Source organism: Oryzias latipes, chromosome 1 (genome assembly GCF_053564925.1).
Source record: "Oryzias latipes strain Hd-rR chromosome 1, Olatipes_Hd-rR_3.1".
In the NCBI taxonomy this organism is placed as follows: domain Eukaryota; kingdom Metazoa; phylum Chordata; class Actinopteri; order Beloniformes; family Adrianichthyidae; genus Oryzias; species Oryzias latipes.
Genome location: NC_136237.1, coordinates 42,159,079 through 42,180,876, shown reverse-complemented (window position 1 = coordinate 42,180,876; position 21,798 = coordinate 42,159,079). Strand labels below are relative to the sequence as shown.

The 21,798-nt window shown below is 44.1% G+C and overlaps 2 protein-coding genes across 3 annotated transcripts in view; one reads left to right on the top strand and one right to left on the bottom strand.

The window, feature by feature from the left end:
- The window catches only part of myom2a (myomesin 2a), a 56,898-nt gene that overhangs the window by 1,983 nt on the left and 33,117 nt on the right, over positions 1 to 21,798 (top strand). Inside the window, exon 2 of one of the 2 annotated variants that reach the window (XM_078948368.1) lies at positions 17,432 to 17,709. In XM_078948368.1, coding sequence (XP_078804494.1) covers positions 17,666 to 17,709 — 44 coding nt within the window. In that variant the 5' untranslated portion in view covers positions 17,432 to 17,665. Of the gene's footprint in view, positions 1 to 17,431; positions 17,710 to 21,798 lie in introns of those variants that run through there. The other variant, XM_078948351.1, reaches the window with a different exon arrangement.
- On the bottom strand, positions 967 to 21,757 carry LOC101157032 (hexokinase-1). Its single transcript, XM_004065477.5, has 18 exons — positions 21,370 to 21,757; positions 17,559 to 17,721; positions 14,775 to 14,923; positions 12,836 to 12,955; positions 12,623 to 12,718; positions 12,413 to 12,512; positions 12,048 to 12,231; positions 11,814 to 11,969; positions 11,474 to 11,707; positions 10,855 to 11,159; positions 9,810 to 9,958; positions 9,603 to 9,722; positions 9,192 to 9,287; positions 6,601 to 6,700; positions 6,295 to 6,478; positions 6,012 to 6,167; positions 3,301 to 3,534; positions 967 to 2,038 (listed from the first exon to the last, which is right to left on the bottom strand). Exons 1-18 carry the CDS (start codon positions 21,430 to 21,432, stop codon positions 1,888 to 1,890), a joined length of 2,760 nt encoding a protein of 919 aa, XP_004065525.1. The 5' UTR covers positions 21,433 to 21,757; the 3' UTR covers positions 967 to 1,887.

The following is a 21,798-nucleotide window of genomic DNA, read 5'->3' as shown; positions in this document are numbered from 1 at the left end:
ACTGGTGTCAATGGATTACATGAAATCTTTCCACCTTTATCCACCTTTGTCATGGTAGGGGGAACACGTCAATGGAAGGGGGGGGGTCATCTAGGATAGCACAAGGGTTAAACTAAAAAAACTGGAATTTTTAAATGACTAAAAATCCAATAGAATCAAATAAAGAGGTTTCAAAAAAAAGGGGTTGATTTTGCAGGATCTCAATAATTTGGACTTATTATGGCCTTTCCCCCCTAAATATTTTCAAAAATGTTCAGTAAAAATTGAGATGCAATAAACCAAATAGTAAAAGACAAAGTATTACCAATTTTTTTCAATTTGACCAGTATTTATGCTTTATTATGGAAATTAAGTCTCAAATTGAGATTTAAAGTCCTCTTTAAATATTTCTTCATGCATCTGATGAGGCACCTGTCAATAAAATTAATTAATTTATTTATTTTTTATTTTCTTTGCTTGGTCATTTCACTGACTGTGCAAAGTTCATTTAAGAAAATCTTTTTTGCGTAAACTCAGCAAAAAAACCAAATGTATGGTCTGAAAAGCGTCAAGGCAAGAATTGTGCTAAAATAAACACCCAAATGTTTAGAAAGAATCTCAAGTGCTAAAAAGTATATTTTTTAGAAGGATCTTACACCTTTATAGGCATTAATTTATCAAAGTTGTTTCATGAAATATCTGCTTTAAGACCTGGAACAAAGTTATGACTCTTTCAAAAACATGTTTGTGTTTTGTTTTGCGAGTATTTGTTTATTTATCTGATACCTTTTCAAATGTTTTAGTCTATAAATGAAAAATAGCTAATAGGATTTATTCTGTTAAAGCAGCAGAAATCTGACCAAAAACTGATGCTGGCATGATTTTATCTGTAAATATAAACGCATTCCTGGACTATGGTGGAAACCCAACGCCACCTTTAGATTCACGGGCACAGAGTCCCAACTTTGCAGGGAAAAAGAGACAGAATGAACTCCACAACAAAATGTAGTTTAATGAATCCACTTGAGTTACTGTTGATCACAACTCTATACTGATGTAAAAATACAATTAACAAAGGAAAAAGGATGCAGCACCCTCCGTGTTGTAAGGCATGCAGTCTCCACAGAGCTCTGGACATCGAAAGCTACAGGTCGCCACGGTCGGACACTCATCCACAGACACACAGAAGCGCTCGCAGTGCCCGTCCTCCCCGTGGGGCTCAAACATTTATTCATTGCACATAACAGTGTTTAGAAGTGGGAGTCATCACAACACCTAAAGTAGAATCACAAAGAGCAATAAGATTGGCTAACACTTCCTTTAAATCTCCCCGGTCCACTCTCCAGGAATAAATCAATATGTCAGTGACACGGTTGCACAAACGAGGGTTAGTAGTGACCGGACGCACACACAAAATGACCATGATTTGAACAGCCGTGACTCTTGGCTTTCGAGCCCTTCAGGTTCTCTGAGGAGGATCCTCCTCTTCCTCCGTTTGGAGATCACCACCGTTGCAGATCTCATATAAAAAGGCTAACATTTCCTTGTCTGCGGTGCAAAATCCTAAATGACCTTTGGGAAACCAATTGGCTTCGGCTATATAAATACAGTCATATATTTACCTCCATATAAAAATAAAATCAGCAATACACAAATATTGCACACCTAAGGAGATTAGATAGAGCGGGTTATTGACAAGCTTCTGAGGAAAATGTACAAAGATGGAAATAATAAACCCTCTGGTGCTATAAACAGATATTTGCATCTTCAGTATGATTTTTCTTCAGCGCGCCTCTGGCTGTGGCTAGACCGAAGCTGGCGCAGAAATGGAGTCACGGCTGCCAACGGGAGACCGATTTGGGCTGTGCGGTGGGTGGAGGTCAGGGTGGAGCAGCAGGAGGAGCCCCCTCACTGGTTCTGGGCGTCCAGCTCCCTCTGGCGGCAGCCCACGGCGGTGATGAGGGCAGCCCCTTTCCCGCTTCCGTCCTCCGATAGCAGGAAGTTGACATCGCATTTAGGGGCAAGTTCCTTTACCGTCTGCAGGAAGATCCGAGAGAAGCTGGAGAAAGTCGAGGAGAAGCACTTCAGTTATTCAGACTGGAGGAAAAAACTAAATGCACTTTTACGTGCCGAGTTAAATCATCTGCAGATGTTTAAAGGCCGTTCTCACCTTGACCTGTGAATGAACAGTACAATTATTTAAATAAAAGACTGATGCAGAGCCTGAAAATCCTGCTGTTAAAGTTTGTACATGTTTTTCCAACTTTAATAAATACATATAATTATTTCCTTCAATTGTACTGAACAAACTCCTTTAGGGATCCAGAATCCCTAACAGCCAACAGTTGACCTTGTGTGGGTTCTGGTGTTTTTTTTTTTTTTGGGTTTTCCGGGTCCGAGGAGCGGCTGCATCTCAAGGGAAGCACATATAGGTCTTTCAGCTCCTTTCAGGCTCGTATGGCCGCCTCAAGGGACGTCGTGAAGACGGAACGTACCATTGTCGTGGGTGTGGTAAGTGCATCAGGAAGTATTCGTAAGGATAATGGATGCGCTTATGACGTACAGGGGATACTGTTGTTTCGTCTCCCCACACACACGGGGTGTGCACGTGATACACAAGTGCCCGTGGGATGTCCACACAAACTACACTCTGTCTAATTTCCTCATTTCTAACAGTCAGGCTGCACGCTAGGAGCGCGCACGTGTCACGTGAACAGCACTAACGGGCTTCTTGCGCAGTCTGGAGGATTTGGGGGGGTTGACGACACGCCTGCATCTTTACCCAGTCGCCCTTGCATGTTGTATACGTGTTCTCTACGACCTGTCGCCTGCAGCATGCCCGTAGAAAGTAAATGTGCATAAACGTTTTCTCTCTACGGGTTCACTGAGCGTCTACGGCTTTGATGCTTTGTGTGGGTCACCTGCGTTCCCCGTACGGGTTTTTCGCCTGCGTAGCCACCCGTAAGGACGGTTGTGACCCGTAAGGACGGTTGAGACTAAAGCCTAAAGAACAGTACGTGATGTGTGCTTTATCCTCCTTAAAACATTTCATTTAACCCTGGAGAACCCAAGAACAATTTTCTTCTGGGTTTTTAAATTTAATGGGATTTTTTTTTTAATTATTTGTAAATTTTGGATAGGAGCAATTAACTGCGGCCATATTTGACCCTGTCGGCTCTTTGTGATTATGAATGTTAATCAACTGATGTCAAAAGCTGGATCGGTGGTCATTAAACTGCTTTCATTGGGGTTATTTGATCAGCTATCAGCTTAGGTCCTATGCTTTGATGGCTCAGCAGTCGTCTCCGTGCCGCTTCTTACTGTGGGTGCAGCTTGTACAGGGTGCCGTCGACACCCACGGTGACGTCCAGGTGGTCCAGTCCTCTATTCTCGCGGATTTTGTCCACCACAGCCGCCATCCCGGCGCCGCATATCTGAGCGGCGCGCCGGGACACCGTGCCGCACACTTCCTTGACGATGATGCTGTCGTCACAGGTGCTGTCGAGTCCCAGCTGCTGCAGGATGGCCCTGACCTGCAGCAGCGCCAGACGATCGCTGGGGAGCAGCAGAGGGGTCAGAGGTCAGCCAACAGCAGCACAGTAATCGGATCCGTCTCAGCTGTTTAGCTGAGACGGACTGAACCATTATGTCTTTCCTCTTTGACTATTAGATGCCCTAATTTACCAACTAATCTGGTGAGTTCCGCCATCAGTGTTTACACTCTTGTAAACGTTATGTAGGTGATTTATAAATTATATTTTTTGTTTGTATTATCATTTAGGGTTGGTTTTATTTCATCGTACAAGAGATGGTCTGTAGACTCTGAAGGGTCATTGATTTATAAGAAGAGAGCCATCATGACCCTGGTTGGTATCCCGAAGTACTGGTTCTGTTCAATTCACTGTTGAATTTATATTCAAATGGAACTTTATTTAAAAAACACTTCACACAACTGGTGGTTTCAAGAATAGACGCATGAATTCTTACATTAGAAACTTAAAGAAAAAAGGAATCATAAAAAAGGATTATAGACTTGATGAAGTGATATATGTTTTCTAAATAAAGAAATATATCGGCTGGTTTGATTAATTTATCATTTTTAAACGTCGTCTCACACACTTAGCTGTGTGTTTGTGAACATCAAGGACAAAATAGACTACGTGCACGACAGAACTTCCGGTTAACTTCCGTGTTTCGAGTGTGAGGCCGACAACTTCCTGTTGGTCGTGTTATTGTTGTGGGGAGTTTTGTTGAGTTGCTAGTTTTGAGTAAAAAGGAGCGGATTTCGGGTAAAAGAAAGGCGTTTGGTGTTTCAACGCGTGACAATGACATCACAACACTGTTGTGTACCCGTGTGCGAATTTGTCAAAGTACAACAGTACTAACATAAGCTTTCATAGCTTTCCAGTAGATGTGTCGGTGAGAGAGCCGAATGGATGGTGAACACGGCGGGAGGACTTCACCCCAAGCAAGACTAGTCGTGTTTCGTATTTGCAGCAATCGGAAAGAAAATGCGTCATGTAAACACGCCGTTCGGAATACTTTGCCCCGGTCAGACTCGTTCGGATCAAAATTTCTTTCCGATCGAGATAGCTGGGTATACCGATCGTTGTTCATGTAAACGGTCATTCCGATCGTGTGTCACTATTGATCTGGGTTTACGTCATGCATAAACGGTGTTTCGCTGAGAGAAAGCTTGTGAGCTCATACGGGACCGACCAGCGGCTCTGCGGACGCCCCGCGTAAAGCCCCGCTCAGCTCTCGCCCCGCTGGCTCTCCCGTCTCTTTCACCCCTCACGAGGGAGATGCGGGGGGGGTGCGTGCTCACTGACGTCTGGACCCGGCATCCGAGCTCTGCGTTCGGGCTCCGGAGCCAGTGGACCGAGTGAACCTCTCTGAATGAGCAGAGCAGCTGGATTTATTAATGTGTTTGAGGGGAGGGTGCTTTGTTACGTGTGCGTTTTGTTATGTGTGAGAATTCGGACTGCGAGCCGAGCCGCCGCTCTGGGTTAGCGGCTGCCAGACTCGCGAGGACAGAGCAGAGCTCGAGCGGCCAGCTTACAGTGTAAGCTGTGTAAGTTACACAGCCGTCACGGGGCAGTGTGTGAGCTTTTCAGAGCAGAAATGCCGCTCAGTCCTTAGAAACTGTTCAAAAAATCACGACACATGGAATTGTGCTTCTAATTGTGCCCCGACAAATAAAGGCTGATGTTGTTAGCCCGTGTTGTTAGCCTCTCCTAACACTGGGTTGTTCTTCAGTTCTGTTCTTCTTCCACAAATAAAGCACTGACCACAATGATTAAATATAAAATGAGAGCGAACAGGCACTTCATAATATTCATAAAATTAATAAAAGCACGTTTGGAAGATCGCCTCGTATATTACCGAGCTGCTGCATAAATGTGACAGCAAAGGTTTGTTTACAACGGGACACATTTCCTTTTCGGTATTTTCGACACGATATTTTGCCTGTAACCACGCACTGGTCGACAATCCCGTAGATGTCGTGCACGTCGATTTTCGGGAGACCTTGTTTGTAGAAAACGGGTGAAATTTGCCATCTTTCGCAATCAAAATCTGCCGTGTCGCTGCTATAGAAGTCGCAAGCCGGAAATGGTCGGCCTCACACTCAAGGCGGCGGAAGTAGAACTCCTTACTTTTGTGCACGGAGCCTATTGAGAGAATTATTCCTTTAAAAATGTGTTTTGTTGTGTAAAAACCAGTTAAAAACAATTTTGCCAATGATGAAGTGAACTGTGGGCCCGGGATGTTTGTAGGATTTAACCCTTTGAGAGTTCAATTCTGTTTAGAGAAGATTTCTGGTTTTTGCATAACAGATGAGTTTGTATTTCTTTTTGAACAGTGTGTTCTTCCAGTTGGACTTTTTAGCTAAAAACGTCACAGTCGTTTCCGACATTTCCATGATGTTTGGGACTTTTAATGTGGTGTTTGTTGTTTTTGCTGAACGACTCTTGGCTTGTAAGTGGATGAGGCTGAATGAATCAGTCGAGGGAGTTAAATCCTTCTCTCACCTTTCGATTTGGGACAGGAACTTGGTCTCAAAAATGCCTCTGGTTTTGAGCGTCTCTGAAATTTGTCCACGGAAGAGGAACCCACGCTTGGTCAGATCGATCAATATCTGCCTGACGATTTCTCCCAGATACATGCCGCTGCACATCTTCTCGTACCTGCCCCACCAAAGACAAAGATCAGCTATGGGGAACGGCAGGACTTTGGAGGTTTTTGTCCTTTTACGAGCTTCACGCAGTGATGGCTTGAGATCACACAGCTCTGGGAGTCAATGAAGCTCCTGACCTTTGTTTGCCTTCGTTCAGCGAGTTCTCATCCACTGCCTGGTCATACTTGGTCCTGATGTCATCCAAGCAGCCGTTGTCTCCAAAAGCGCCCCACTCCATGTTGACGCACATACGGCCCTCAGTTCCCGGCACAGTCTCGATGTTCTTCATCTCCTCCATGTAGCAGGCGTTACTTCCTGTCCCTGTGAGGACACGCCGCCGTAGCATTTAGACCAAGAAGCAGCTAAACCGGGTTAGTTCAGGACACCAAACTATGAAAGAGGTTCAGTGGGAACAGAAGGCTGTTTTTGTTTTTTTTATTTACCTGCAATCAGTCCCACTTCACACGTCGGCTCCTCATAAGCGCAGGTCATCATGGTTCCTACGGTGTCGTTCACGATTGCAACCACGTCCAGCTCGAACTCCTGCAAACGGTGCAAACAGTCATCTTAGAAATGAATCATTTTACTCTACATCTATGACGTCTGAAAGCTCAAAAAAACAGATCCTTTATACATTTTAGCCTTTTAAAAAAAAAAAAGTTTAGAGCCTTTGAGTCCAGTTACCATCATTAGTCTCAGCTCATTTCTAAACATGCAACTTTAACGTAGAGAACTTTATAGATGCTGGAGCCAGCGTGGTTCATGACGCTCTAGAAGCTTCCAGTGTTATCAGCAGCGGGTCATGCATGTGTTAGTGTTTGGTAGTTTTCTCTGTCTGGGTCAAACATGTCGGAACGCTTCCTTATAAACGTCTCAAAGCTTGAAGTGGGCGTCACATTCTCAGTCTTTTCATGGATGAACCTTCTTTTTTCTTTGAGTTTTTAAGATATTTTCAAAAAAGACAACACCTAACAGATTACAAGAACAATTTGTAAAAATAAATACATAAAATGATACATTAAATGAAAAAAAAAAGTCTCATTCTGCGTGGAACTAAGCATGTGAACTGAATTAACTTACTGGATGAACCTTCTGTCTTCATTTTGGAAGTCTTTGTTCATCATTTGTTGCCCTAAACTGCTCTGGTTGAATACTTTTGCTGCTCTGGGAAGCGATAAACAGTTCAGTGTTTATTCATTTACTGACACATTTTAGAACGGTTTGTGTTTTTGTTGAAGTTGTGTATTTCTAAGAACAAATTAAATATTTTTTAGTCATTTCAGACCAAACGCTTATCTTTTTCGTTCACTTATCAGAATGATCTGTTTTTAGATGATATTTTGGAAGAGAGATCATTTTAGTGGTTTCAATTTTTAATTATATTTTTAAAAATCTTACGAGAAGGAAATTTTAGGTCTAAATAAAACTCGCTCTAGTTTCTAAAAGCTTTTTTTCTTCTGTGGCTGAAAACATTTGTGTCCAAAAACATGAAAGACTCCGTCAGTGGCTGTGTGTCATTAAACATACGTGCAAAACTTTAGCGAAATGCTAGAAATGTCGGAAAAACACAATTTATCAATGACACTGTTTCCATTACATCATAAATGTAAATAAACACAAACCGACTCGCGCCATAAAACACAGTGATGGACGTGAAATATTGATTGACAGCAGATGCATTCACATTTCTGTCACAGCTCTAGCGCCAATCATCATCTATTAAAGGAGCCGTGGAGCGGCGAGCTCCTGACACGTGGGAGGGGCTACAGATGAAGCGATTTTGGGAAATCCTGGTTGGTGGATGCAACAATCCCGCTTGACACGCTAGGCTTCTGATGAGCTGGGTGTGGAACCTCCGCCGCCAGTTCCTACCAAGAAACGCATCGCCATCCGATTGTTGGTCATGTGACTCATTCAACCAAAAATAAGGTTTTCTATTGCAGCTTTGAGACATATGTCAAATACCACCAACTCCAAATGCAATTTTTGTTTTCTGATAAATGGATGTTTTTTTCCTTCAAATTGTCGTGTTTCCATGAGGCCAATTGAATGTCGCAAATCCAATTTGCACAATATCCTAGTCAATGGAAACGCAGCTGTTGATGCCCAACAAACGGATTAATAACGGTGAGGCATTGTGGGTAAAACAGAATAATGTTTTAGAGTGAACACCAGTGAACAGGCTTTTTGGTAAAACCCAGCATATGTATTCAGTCACTCTAAACCTAAAGCAACAGCTGGAGCCTAAAAGGTCACCAGAGTTTGATTCTGTCCGGTTCATTTACACAACAGAAGCAGGTGACGCAGTAAACAAACACCAAACCCCATCAGCCACCGTTAAGACTTCCCGAACCAGAAGCTCACTCTGCGTCAAAGCCGTGTTAGATTCACATGTCAATGTCAGGCGGCGCTGAATGCACGCGTGGACGGACGCCTCGCCAGCTGCTCAAAGCCACTCTCAGCTCAATGCAGACACGGATGAAACAAAGATGTTCAGGAGCGCCGCCATCCTGCGGCGTCACCGCATGCCGTCACAACAGAAAGCACACACGACGCCAGGCTTTACCTTTCGCTTACGCATCTACGCTCACTTTATACTTACTGGATCCTCCACCTACAAAAGTAAATGTGTCAGATGCTAGCGTCAGGAATGCGTGCAAAGATCATAAAAATGCATTTTCCACCCTCTCTCCGTCTGTAAGGTGGTGTTGTTCCCCCGCAGGTGAGGCGTTGGAGGGGAGGGGGCGGGGATTAGATGTGTTTGTGCCGCGACAGCATAATCAAGTTCTCTTTTAAATTACTTCAGGATTATCCCTCGACTGCATCCTATAGTCATGTGTCATCCTATAGTTTACGCCGGCAAACTCGGGCTCGCGTTTGCCCCATGTGACTATAACTGCCCCTCTGTGGCGTTCTGGGGCAGCTGAAGAGGGCAAAGCCGAGTGTTCCCTGGAAGCAGCAGAAGACTTTGCATTTTGCAGGTTATGCACGTTTTGGCGTGACGGAGATGGCTGCGTTTATGGGGAACCGTCACCTCTTTTCTCTTGATGGCCTCCCGGAGCAGCTCCACCACATCTTCACCTTCACAGTCTGTGGCCTTGAAGCCTTTCGTCCAGTTGACCAGGATTCCCTGAAGGCGAGAGATGGACCCCAATCAGGAAGCTTTTTAAACAAAGAAGCTATTCTTCCAACCTGTCATCCAAAAATATTTGAAAACGGTGTGGTTTACTTACCTTTAAAAATACCAAAAAGCTTAAATGTTTGTTTATGAAATGAAACACAGACGTGTGAACAGAAAACATAAAAATGGTTCATTTAAAAAAACTAAAACTGTTGGAGCTTTATAGAAACAGACTTGTTCTAGAGTTGGTTTTTGTAATGCCAATATGCTCCTTTTTTCTTTATGTAACCTCATAAAAGGAGTAAATAATTGATATGAACTCACTGCATCAAGGCTGGTCTGATGGCAGGGGAAGGAGAAGGTGAAGCCCAAAGGCAGCCGAGCGCTTTTCATCCCCATGTAGTCCAGGAAGTCAGAAATGCAATGCACGATGTGGTCAAAGAGCTGGAAAAAACAATCACTTCCTGTGCTGAAACTGCTGGAAACACAAACATTTCTGCTGAGGAAGGAGGTCACTAAAGCAGCCGTTACCTCCTCTCCTGTTCCCTGCATGACCTCTATAGGGATGGCGTAGATTTTGTTGTGCATCTCCACCGATCGCCTCTTCCCACTCCGGATCTTCACCAGCAGCACACGGAAGTTTGTCCCACCGAGGTCCAGAGCAAGGAAGTCTCCGTTTTCTGTTCATTTGAAAGAACAAAACAGAAGCAAGACTTCAATTTGTTAACAAAGTTATCCAAACTTCTAAGATCCCCATTAATATAACGAGTATTTGGGCCACTACATAGAAAAAAATATGAAAAGTAAAAACTTTACAATAAAAAGTCATGTTTTTTTTCCAAAATAAGTTGTCACATTTAGCTTTTAAAGTGCCACCAAAGCCCATCAAACAATAGTCGATTATCACTTTTATTGTTTTATTTTTTCTTCATTGTATTTGATTGTTTAGTGATTTGATTTTATGTTCGGCACTTCTCTCCTAGTATGAGTGCTCTATAAATAATAAACTGATTTAATTTATGTTAAGATCATTCAGAAACGGTGGACGGACGTCACACTGCTCAAGAATCTTGCTGAATCTGCTTTTCCAATTTTTTTTAATATAAATTTTGACTTTTTTCTCATAATTTTACAGTTTAACTCTTGGAAAATTTTGACTTTTTCTAATTATTGTGACTTGATTCACGTAAAATTGTGAAATTTGACATGACATTTTTCTCATTTCACCACTACCTCTTTGTATACTAAAATATTACTCGTCATATTTTGACTTTCTTATAGTTTTACGACTTTTTTGTAAATATTTTGACTTTTTCTAATATATGTATGGTTTTGTTCTTGTAAAATTTCACTTTTTTCTCATAATTTTACATTTTCCCTTTCGATATTTTACAATTTTATGCCTATAGTAATTTTACTTTTATACTTTCACTACTTAATTTTTTTTAACATTTTGACTTCTTTCTTATATTTTCACAATTTTGTTTCTCATTTTACAATTTTACTTCTATATACAAATGAATAAATCCAAACTCAGAAAGGTGATCATTCCTTCTGACTGTTCCCTGTTGCTCACCTGTTCCGTCAGGTGTTCTTCGGACAAAAGTGGGCAGCATCTTGACCGTGGCTTCTTTGTGGGTCTCCTTCCTCAGGCCTCTCTCGATTTCCACCTTCATGCGTTTCTTCACTTCCAGCAGCTGACTCTTGTTCAGCCTGAACTCCGCCAACGTCTGCTGGATCTGCCGCGCTTGCTCCGTCAGACGGTAGGCCACCGCCGTCACCATGGCCGCGCCCTTCCCGCTCCCACTCTCTGACAGCAGGAAGCGCACGTCCGAGTCCGGAACCAGACGGCGCACGGTCTTGTGCAGCCGCCGAGCGTACCTGATCACAGAGCAGAAGAGAGGCTGAGGAGAGCATCCTTTTGGGATCAGAAGTTCAAACGACTGACTGTGAAATCAGAAAGAGTTTAACCGTGTTGAACAGATTTCTGATGAACTTGGCAGATGGAAGCATCACAACAGGACGCTGCAGTTCAAACTCAAAATGTGACGTAGGATCAGAAGAGTCTGATTTCATTGTGAACAAATGTCTGATGTGGCTCATCTGCATTACTCGGAAGCTTTCTGTCATCGGTCGTGTCAGTGGATTTGAACGTTTCCAGCCAGCTGGCTTTGGTCCTAAAGCTCAAAACTCACTGAGGATGCATCTTGTAGAGCGAACCGTCGATGCCCACGGTCGTGCGCAGGCGTGCCACTCCTTTGTTGTCCTTCAGGCGGCACAGAATGGCTCCCAGGGTTGCAGAAATCAGGTTTGCCGAGCGGAAGGACACAATGGTGCAGACGTGCTGCACGGCCAGACAGTCCTCGTCCGACGGCTCCACGCCGAGCCTCGTCAGGATTTCCATGCATTTCTTCAGCCCTTCTTTAGACCTGAAATGGCAGATATCCTCTTTCATGTGTGTCTTTTCTCAAAGAAAAGTGTTTTTTTTCCAAACCGCCTGCAAACTCGAGTTTACCATCACATCTCTGCACTTACTTTTCAATGGCAGAGACGTGTTTAGTCTCAATTTTCCCTCTGGTCAGGAGCTCTGGGGTGATTCTTCCCTCGAAAAGCAGCCCCTCTTTGGCCATCTTGACCAAGATGAGTCGAACCAGTTCCCCCATGTACATCCCGCTCACCATCTTTTCGAACCTTATCAGAGACACAAACCCCCTTCAGAAAACCTCTTTTCTACACTCGTGTTTTATTTTATATGGATTAAACCCTCACAGTTGCTTCCCGGGGTTCATGGAGCCTCGGTCAATCTCACGGTCGAACTCTGTGCGAAGGTCTTCCAGGGAGCCGTCGTCTCCAAAGGCGCCCCACTCCGTGTTGATGCACATGCGGCCTTCGTCTCCTTCCACCAGGTCGATGTGCCGCAGCTCCTCCATGTAGCAGGCGTTTGTTCCCGTTCCTGGAAGGAGACGCAGTCACATTTTTGTTGTAACCTTTGACAACAGAATCAACGTCTTTAACCTGAGAAAAAATGGGGAAAAGCAGATTTTAGCTTCTGATAACAGATGGGTTGCAGGATTTGTCTGTTGTTTTCATGTCTTTTTTTTAAATGTCCCATCACGTAAGAAAAACACAAATACCTATAATTATTCCCACTTCACATCTTTGGTCATCAAATCCACATGTCATCATAGTTCCAACTGTGTCATTGACCACTGCCATGATGTCAGCCTGATAGTCCTGAGAAAACAAAAACAATCCAACGACGCAGACTTAAAAAAAACAAGGACTAACAACAAAAATGCTTTGACTTCTGATCATTTTGCAGATCAACTCTTGGAGAAACTTACTCCTCGTTTCTTTATGGCCTTGTTCAGAAGCTTCACCACATCCATGCCTTCCACGCCGCTGGCTTTAAATTTCTTTGTCCAAGTCAACAAGACCGCCTGTAAAACAAGCGCTGGTTACCGTTCCACTGTGAAATGAATCCGTTTGGGTGAAAACACTCCGAGCCTGAGCTGTGAGGAATGTTGTGTTGGTGTGAGAGTCGCTGAAGGGGCTACCTCATCCAGCTTGGTTTGGGCGCAGGGGAAGGAGAACGTGAATCCCACAGGAAGCTTCTTATCCTTGATTTTCTGCTTCTCCATGAAGTCCCCCAAACACTCTGCAACATGGTCAAAGAGCTGGACACAGAAGAGACTTTATTACAACAGAGAATATGCAATAAACCACTGGATGGCTCCAAAATGCCAAAATCCCATCGACTTCTATTGAGAAATAAACAGCTGCTACTCATTCTATTGGTCAGAAGAACCATTCTTGCTCTAGATACCTTCTTTTGAACATGTTCTTGATAATCCTCAAATTTTTATATTGTTTCTGTAGTTCAAGTTTTTCAAATTATAATCTGACCAATCAGATGTCTCAAAAAAAAGTAGGCAGAGCCTGCTGACCCCCACGTCCCAACATCCAAAACCTTTGACAGATTTTTTTAGTCTGCTTTTAAGTGAAAGGGGTGTGGCCTGCCAACAAGCTCACTCCTGATTGGTGACAGTGGTTGCCATAGAAACATTGACTAGGACTATCTTGGACCAATCACTGCTTATCGACTGTGTCTGGCTCCAACATGGCGGCATCCGTATTGTGAAAAAGAAATGGCAACTGAATTGACTTCTCTTGTTTGGAGCTGGAAGTGAATCATTTTTTAGGGATGACATCAAACTCAATCAGTCCATTTCTCATTTACAGTCAACGTTTTCTGAAAAGTATTGATATTTTTGAGATAGGAGCTTTTGTATTTTGGCCATCGAGATATGGAGCCGATGTGGTCTTTATGTTTTGTTTTCACCAAAATTTCCTTTGTCATCTTTGTTTGTTTTTTAGCTTTATTTACAAACATTGCGCACACAGAACATCATACAGTGACACTCATTGTCTAGTGCAAAGTTGTTGTTTTGTTGATTTGAATAAAGCGTTTTGGGTGGAGACTTTTATTTTGAAGGTTGCACTGCTACTTCCTGTTGGTTAGCGGCATTCTTCGCGGTCTCCATGTGGACCCCAGAGGGGAGGTAAGCACAGGCATTCTTGTGAGGATTACAAACTCCACATAAAGTGTGAAAAAACACCTAGAAATCCGATTTTACTAAGTTAAAATGATCTCAAGGCTGTTTCTAATGTGTTAAATGCGTTTGTAAATGTAATTTCAGCACTTTGAAACATGCTAGCTTTAGCAGAGGAGCTCAGGTAGCCTACAAGGTCTCACAATGTAGTGGACCCCCCCCCCTATGTGTTTTCACATGGTCAGCTCCTTCATGAAGGTCAATCCCTGTGAGACTCATTGTTCCAACCAAGGCCTAAAAGCCATGATGTCACGCAAACACTGCGGCGTACATTTTACACAGATGAAGATTGGTCATACGTGAATATACATGGAAAAAGTTGTGGTCTTTACATTAAATTTTCACAGATGTTTTATGAATGAGCCACGTTAAAACCACAGAAGTACGAATAAACCAAACAAAGAACACGTAAAGAACATGGACCGTGTGATTGTAATAATTTTTATATGCAATTCAGTAGTGATTTGAGAATCAATTGCGTAATTTGAACGTGAACTGTATGCTGTATATGTGATATAATAGTTATACATCGTTGATACGTGCGTATAAACTGTAATTCTCAACCCACCCAAAACTTTGAACATTTCAAAACCGAATTCACATAAAGACCGTCGACGGACATCTGTTCACAAATGACGAACGCAAGAAACGCGTATGAATGACGTAGATCACGCATGGATCACGCCAGACCAATGTTTCGTAGTCTTTCCAATAAAGACTATATTTTAAATTATTTCAAATCTTAAACGTGAAAAAGTAGAAAGACTGAAGGAAAAAGTGACTGTTTGGATGATTCCTGTAATGTTCAGATATGAATGGAAAGACTTTGTTCCATTTCTGTTTTCTGTTTCTGATGAAACGGTGTGAAGTGTTCGGTGTTTACCTGCGTGCCGCTGCCGTGGATGATGTCGTCAGGTGTATCATACGCCTGGCTCTCCATCTGAACCGGCTGCTTCTTGTCCTGGGTGACTTTGACCCTCAGAATCCGAAAGTTTGACCCGCCGAGGTCCAGAGCGATGAAGTCTCCCTTTTCTGTCCAACAGAGTTCGAGCCTTTGTGAACCTTTTTTGTATTGTGTAAACTTCAGGCAAAACAAACAAATTCTCAGAGGTCTGTTTTCTGTTTAGGCTAAATGATCAAAGTGACTTTTCGGCGCGTCCAAAAAGACTCGAGTCTTTAGGTCAGGGGTGTCCACTTCCAGGCCTCAAGGGCCGGTGTCCAATATGTTTTCCAATTAACCTGCCGTTGAAGCTCCTTATTGGCTAAACACACCTGATCCAGGTAATATGCAGCAGATGAGGCGGGGTTTCTGGAAAACCAGCAGGTTGCCGGCCCTTGAGGCCTGGATTTGGACACCCCTGCTTTAGGTTAAAGTGATTGAAGGCGGCCATTGCTGGTGCTGATTTATCAAACGGGCGCACAGGACTAAAGTCTGCGTCTGAATATATATCAAGGGTTAAGATTATTTATTACTGCTGTTTTAGTCACTTTACAGCTAAAAAATCAGCTTGTTAGCAAAAGCAGAACGACAGAACCACCTTCTAAGAAGTAGTTCTGCTCGGTTTGGACTCCACGGCTCTAGTGTTTGTTGCTCTGTATATCCTCCTGACCCGACTGGAATGACACGCGAGCGTTACTGACACTCTGCAGAGCATGTGTTCACTTTACCGCCTCTATTTTGGTGTTATCCATGCCAATACAATGACCCGATGCTCCTTCCTGAACCGTAAGCATGTGAGGTTTTCTGTCACAGCCGCTCTGGGCTTTTATCAAAGTGGACCTTGTTGGCTCAGGCAAAAACCTCTTAGGATGTGGCAGATGTAACGGGATATAATAAGGCTGTCTTAAAGACATTTTGTTTGTTTTTTTCCCCAAGGGGGGGACATGATCAGGGTCTGGAGTGGCTGTACGACAGCTCAGGTTAGATTTCCACGTCGGCTGCAGCTCTATAGGAAAAGAAAAACATTTGAATACATTGAAAACAGACTTTTTCTGTCTCACTTCCTGAGATTTTTGGATTTGGATTTGTTAGTTTGTTAGTTTGTATTACAAGCAGGAAGCTTCAGGTTTCTGTCTTTTACAGCTGAATTTCAAAGTGATAAAATTGGTTGTTTTGGTGTTTTTTAACATTTTCTTGGAACCATTTTCTAACAATGGAGGACGTAGATGAAAATTCTCTTCTATACATTTCTTTTTTCAAGTCGTGGGGAATCAGGAGCCGAGGAAATAATTGTCAGAAAAAAAATCGTATTTATGATGTAGATAACCCGCTGGGCGGGGCCACAAACTTCCTGCTCTGCTCCATTCTGATGCAGACACATAGATCCATGAACATCTCTGTTTTCCTCGTCTGCGCCGGACGGCTGACTGTACCACAACTCTTATGAACTCCTACCGCTCTGCAGAAACTGTGTCCTAGAAAACAACGTGTTTTTAATTTGAACTAAAAACTGCATCATCATAATGGATAAAACACTGGGAACGCTTTGAAAAAAGATCAAAAGATGGTCGGAGTGACACTCTTAAGGTTTTATCGTTTATGAAGAGCAGCTCAAACATTTTTCAGAGAAAATGACTTTGTCAATTATTGCAGCAGCAATTTTAGTGTTGTTGAAAACGAAATGTCTTCAAATCTGCTCTTCATCACGCTCATGTCCAGAAGGAGACGACTTGGACCGAGTGCGTCTCCCTGAATCACGTACAGCTTAGCCCTGAACTGAGAAGTCGTTGGTTCCTCCCAGAACCCGGGTTTCACCGCATCGCAGTCAGTCTAAAACATTAAACAGCCATCCGGGAAAAAGTTGGCATCTTTGGACAAAGTGGGCTGTTTTGGTGCCGCGTTTCAAACATCTAATCCTGACTGTAAAGGTTCTCAGGGGTCCGCGATCAGGCGTCTGTCGGGTCGGGTTAGACGGACTTTTGACTGAACTCCTGGACTGCGTTGGAGGGAAAGTCATCTTTTGTTTGACCGCCTTTCTCTTTGTGTCCATCAGTGCTGCTTTTCAAAGGCTTTGTCATTTTTAACTTTGACCTTTGCCAGGTCGGTTAACGCCGCTGTTGAAACTGGAAGCTATTTATAAAACCAGAGGGCTGCAGTTGGTCACCTAAATCTGGTTGAGCAGCTTGGAGCTCTTTTTACTTTCAAATAGTTAAAATAATTGTTTCTGTGCTTTTACTTAAAAAAACGTTTATTAGTTTTATTTTTGTTCTTTAGCTCAATTTTAATTTTTAGGTGAAAAATCTGCTTCTATGACACAAAAGCAATCAGAAAGAAAGGAATGTACTTGAAGTTATTAAAGTAATTCTATCAACATACGGTATTTATTGATGTTTTAGTTATTCTGATCATTGAAGTTAGTTTTACGGCTATAAAGTTTGTCTATGAAGACTCTCATTCATCCAGGTTGATTCCATCATAGTAGTAGGCTTAGGGGCCGTCATCTGGACTTAGTTTAAAAACTAAGTTTAGATGACGGGCGCTATAAAGTTTAGTTTTCATCCAAAAATCCAGATGTATTTGTTGCTTTCACCCGTTTACAGATCATTCCAGAGACCTGTCAGCCAGTAAATCCGGTCTGAAGGTGGAAACTTCAATTCCTCTGACTGTAGAGCATCTACATAATGTTATCCATCCACTGGTGACCAGAGCCACACTCCCACATCCTACCTGATCCATCAGGGATGGACCTGACGAAGGTCGGCAGCATCTTGACCGTGGCGGTGGCGTTGGTGTCCCGGCCCAGGCCGCTCTCCATCTCCCGGCGGTAGCGGTTCATGATGTCTTTGAGCGTGTCATCGGAGAAACGCATGGAGTACAGGTACTTGTCGATCTGCGGGGCAAACGTTAGCGCGCCTTAGAATTTAAGAATCCCCGCAGGAATATCTGTGGAACATCTGCAAATGTACACCGACGTCTACAGGAATGTAAGGGAAAAAAATAGAATTTAGCACATTTTCTGCGTTAGGGGTCTTTAGCCCTTGTGCCATCTTGTGGGGTCCAGATGACCCCACTCCCAACGTCAACGTGCCAGTGGGAGTGGGGTCATCTGGACCCCACAAGATGGCACAAGAGTTAGAGACGAAACAGTTTCAGTGAAACTGACAGAAACACATTCAGGGTAAAAGTGACCCGAACCCTAAACATCACCTGAAAGCCCTCAGGAGGCGGGATGAGGACTGAACCTCGGTTTCCAATTGGTACCGGTACCAACATCTGTGGTCCTACTAGTACCATAAAAAATAAATATTAAAAGCTTATTTGAGTTTTCAGACATGTCAATCACTCCATTCAGTTTTGTTGTACATGTTCTAGCCAATCAAATTACCCTTCCAGCGATTGTGGGCGGGCTCAAAAGAATGGTTGGGTTCTATAGGATAGAGTCGCTACGCTACGTAAAGTTGGCTGCCATATTGGAAAGTGGAGATGCCAGCTGAGCGAGTTTAACTTCAGAACGTTCTGGGGCCGATCCTGTAGTCTATTCCATGTCGATGGTCACGTTAGACATTTTTTCAGGGTTACTGGCCGGACCACCGATCTTTTGGTGCTTTTTGGAGGACGACCCGCTAAATTGAAGGGAAAGAGACCAACCAGGTTCTGTTTCTGTCAGTTTCACTGAAACGGTTTTGTCTCTAACCCTTGTGCTATCTTGTGGGGTCCAGATGACCCCCCTCCCACTGTTAACGTGACCCGACAAGACAGTCCTCTGAACCTTTTTTCTTCAATGATTTGTGATCTTCACTGGTGTCCATGGATTACATGAAATCTTTCCACCTTTGTCATGGTAGGGAGTACACGTCAACGTAAGGGGGGGGGTCATCTGGACCCCACAAGATAGCACAAGGGGGTTAAGAGAGAACAGGTGAATCACCTCACAGTAACACAGTTCCATAACGGGCATGTCCTCTGCTAAAACGGGAACGATCAATAGTTTATATGTACATGTCATAGTGTGTGCGACCCTGAGCGAGGTCACGGGTCAGAGAGCTCGTCTGCAAACCTTTCTGTTATATTTCAATGATTTCATTAGATTCATGGGAACAATTATAGAGAATATTCACATTGAAACCACACTTGTCTTCAACAATCAGCAGGGATTTACACTCAATCCTCTTTGTTAGTTATGCAATCAGTCCGCCAAGGCCCAAACCGCCCCGAAGACTGTTTATCGACTCTGTTTAACTGGACTATTTTTAGAGTCCAACCTTTTCTTCTCGATGCCCGATTGGGCAACAGTGATTTTAGGAGAGAACAGGGACGTTCAAACTCTTCAGGAAGGCTTTTATTCTGCATTTTTAGGGTTGTGTGTTTGTGTTTACGACCTCTTCATGAACCCTTTTCCTCTGTCTAAATCCTGTTATTGATCTCAGTGTGCATTAAATGATTGTTGTCCTGCCCACCCCCCATTTAAGGCCTGACTTTCAGAATAAGAGCTTAGAAACATGGGAGAAAAAGGGAGGGGGGGAGGGGCAGAGTACAAAAAGAATTAAAATAGTTCAAGAATTAAAAAACATGGAAATAGACAAGAAAGTGGCATAAATGTTGTTAACGTTCATATTTTTATGTGTAACTGCACACTGTTCTACACACACACATGAATACGCACACACAGACAACTGCACGACCTACACAAAGCAGGCATCTCCCTCACACACACACCTGTGTTTGTGCAGAGGTGAGCAGACAGGTGTGTCTGAATCTCCCATGATGCAACTGCATGTGGAAGCAAAGGTGTGAAGCCCCCCCCCCTTCCTGCACAGAGCCCACGACAGACAACATAGCAGGACCCCCCCCTCCATTAATTAAGGAAGATTCCCCCCCAAAAAACCTGATATTTACCCCAACCCCCCCATGTGGAGCGTAGGACCAGCCCCCTGAATACCCAGGTCCAGTCCAAGGCCCCCACAACCCCACAACCCGAACCAGGACTGATCAGGCTAAAGTCGCCAAGACGACGGTGAAAATACAGAGCAGCCCGACGCACAAAGGCGGGGCCAAAAGCCCCCCCCCCCCCCCCCCCACCAGATTAAACATATGATCATATGATTTTTAGAACACTCATGTCAATCATCTTCCAACTCATAGGGTCACTGTCAAATTCATTTGACTTCTATCTGAAGGCCTTGTGGTGGAGTGTCCGCCCTGAGACTGGGAGGTTGTGAGTTCAAATCCACGGCCGACTGCGAAAACGGGACCCATGCCTCCCTGCTTGACGCTCGGCATGAAGGCGTTAGATTGGGGGGTTAAACCACCAAACAGATTCTAAGCACGGCTGCGTCCGCGGCTCGCCGCTCCCCCAGGGGAGGGGTCAAATGCAGAGAACGCCGAGGCGTTTGACAACTAACCAGACTTTAGCTTTAACGGAGCTTACAAGCGAAGAATATATTACGTTTTCTGATAAATCTTAAATAATAACCTGATAAATCTGCAGAAATACTAACCTGATGTTATTCTAATTTAAAGGTTTGATTATTTACAAATGTATTTGTTATTTCTCTTTTCTTAAACAGATTTATTTTAAGCGATTTCGTGTTTTAGTGCTTTAAAACAAATGTAGGTGGAACTTTAATTTATAAAAATATAAATTATTTTATCCAAAATAAAGGAAACGAGCTGCTTTTTAAGCTAAATGTACAAAAAAATGCTCAAAGAAAATCAGTTTTATGCGGTTTATGTATTTTTTCAACACAGCGTCACATCATAATGAGTTTTCCTCAGATAATTTCATAGACTTTAGCAGGAAAATAACTTTACTACCATCTCAGATGTTTATGATCCATCTTTGTTGCCATAGGAAGGTCATCTATACGGGGTTGTCATGGCAACAGCATTTTCAGCCCCCTGCACTAACCAATACTAGTCCCATTAACCTACTTCAGCGGCGCATTGTTAGAATCACGTCATGAACTGGCCACGCCCCCTTTACTATTAAGTCCCCCCCCCCCCCCCCCCCAAAAAAAAAATCAGGGATGTTTCTTCTTCTACTGATGTATTTCACGGCTTCCACATGACGGGTTCTCACTGCAGACAAGGTCAGGTTTCCGTTTCAGCGCGTTTACGTTGGCGCTGGCGCAGAGGAAGAAGTAATCGAGTAATCGGGAAGAAACGGGAGACAGCGGGACAAACGGAGCAGGGCGGGGAGGAAAAAAAAGGAGGATCAGTTTACCGCACACCCCCTTTGACACCTGTCTGCTTCAGGTTTTGACAGCGGTTAGGCGCTGTCAGTGGTGGTGCGTCGGAGGTGGGGGGGGGGGCACTCCATCCGTGACCACGGCCGCTCTCAAGGACATAGGTGTCAAACACGGCTAACCCCAGGAAGAAGCTGCAGAATCCAGATTATCGGCCACAGATCCCTCCGCCCCTTTTAACCTCCAAACCCTGCATCCTCCTCATCCTCCTCCCCGCCGTGAAACGCCCCCGGACGGCCGAGGCCTGACGCCGCTCCCCGGGACGGCCGCCGCGCCCGTCAGGAGCCGCTCACCCTTTTGAGCTGATCATCCTTCAACTCGGTGAAGTAGTAGGCCAGAAGCTGAGCGGCGATCATGCTGCCTGCACGTCCGCCAGGAGCTGTCAGCTGCTGCGAGGTGGAGCGGCCAAGGACAAACGGGAAGCCTGGCGTCGGATTCCTCCTGTCCCCCCTACGGTCTGACCCCTCTGTCTGCTGGTGCGGGGGAGGCGAGCTGCTGGGGAGGGCTGGAAGGAAAAAGTCTGAAGCGGCAGCGGTCGTGCCTGTGAGTCTGCGACAGGCAGCAGTGACTGCGCACACACACACACGCAGGCCCCCTCCCTCTCAGCTGCTAGCTCCTGTTAGCTCTCAGGAGATGTGACAGCCCCCATCCGAGTGGTGGTTCTCTTATGCCCTGCCCCCACCACGGCTGCTGATTGGCTGACCCGTCTGAAGCAGAGGAAG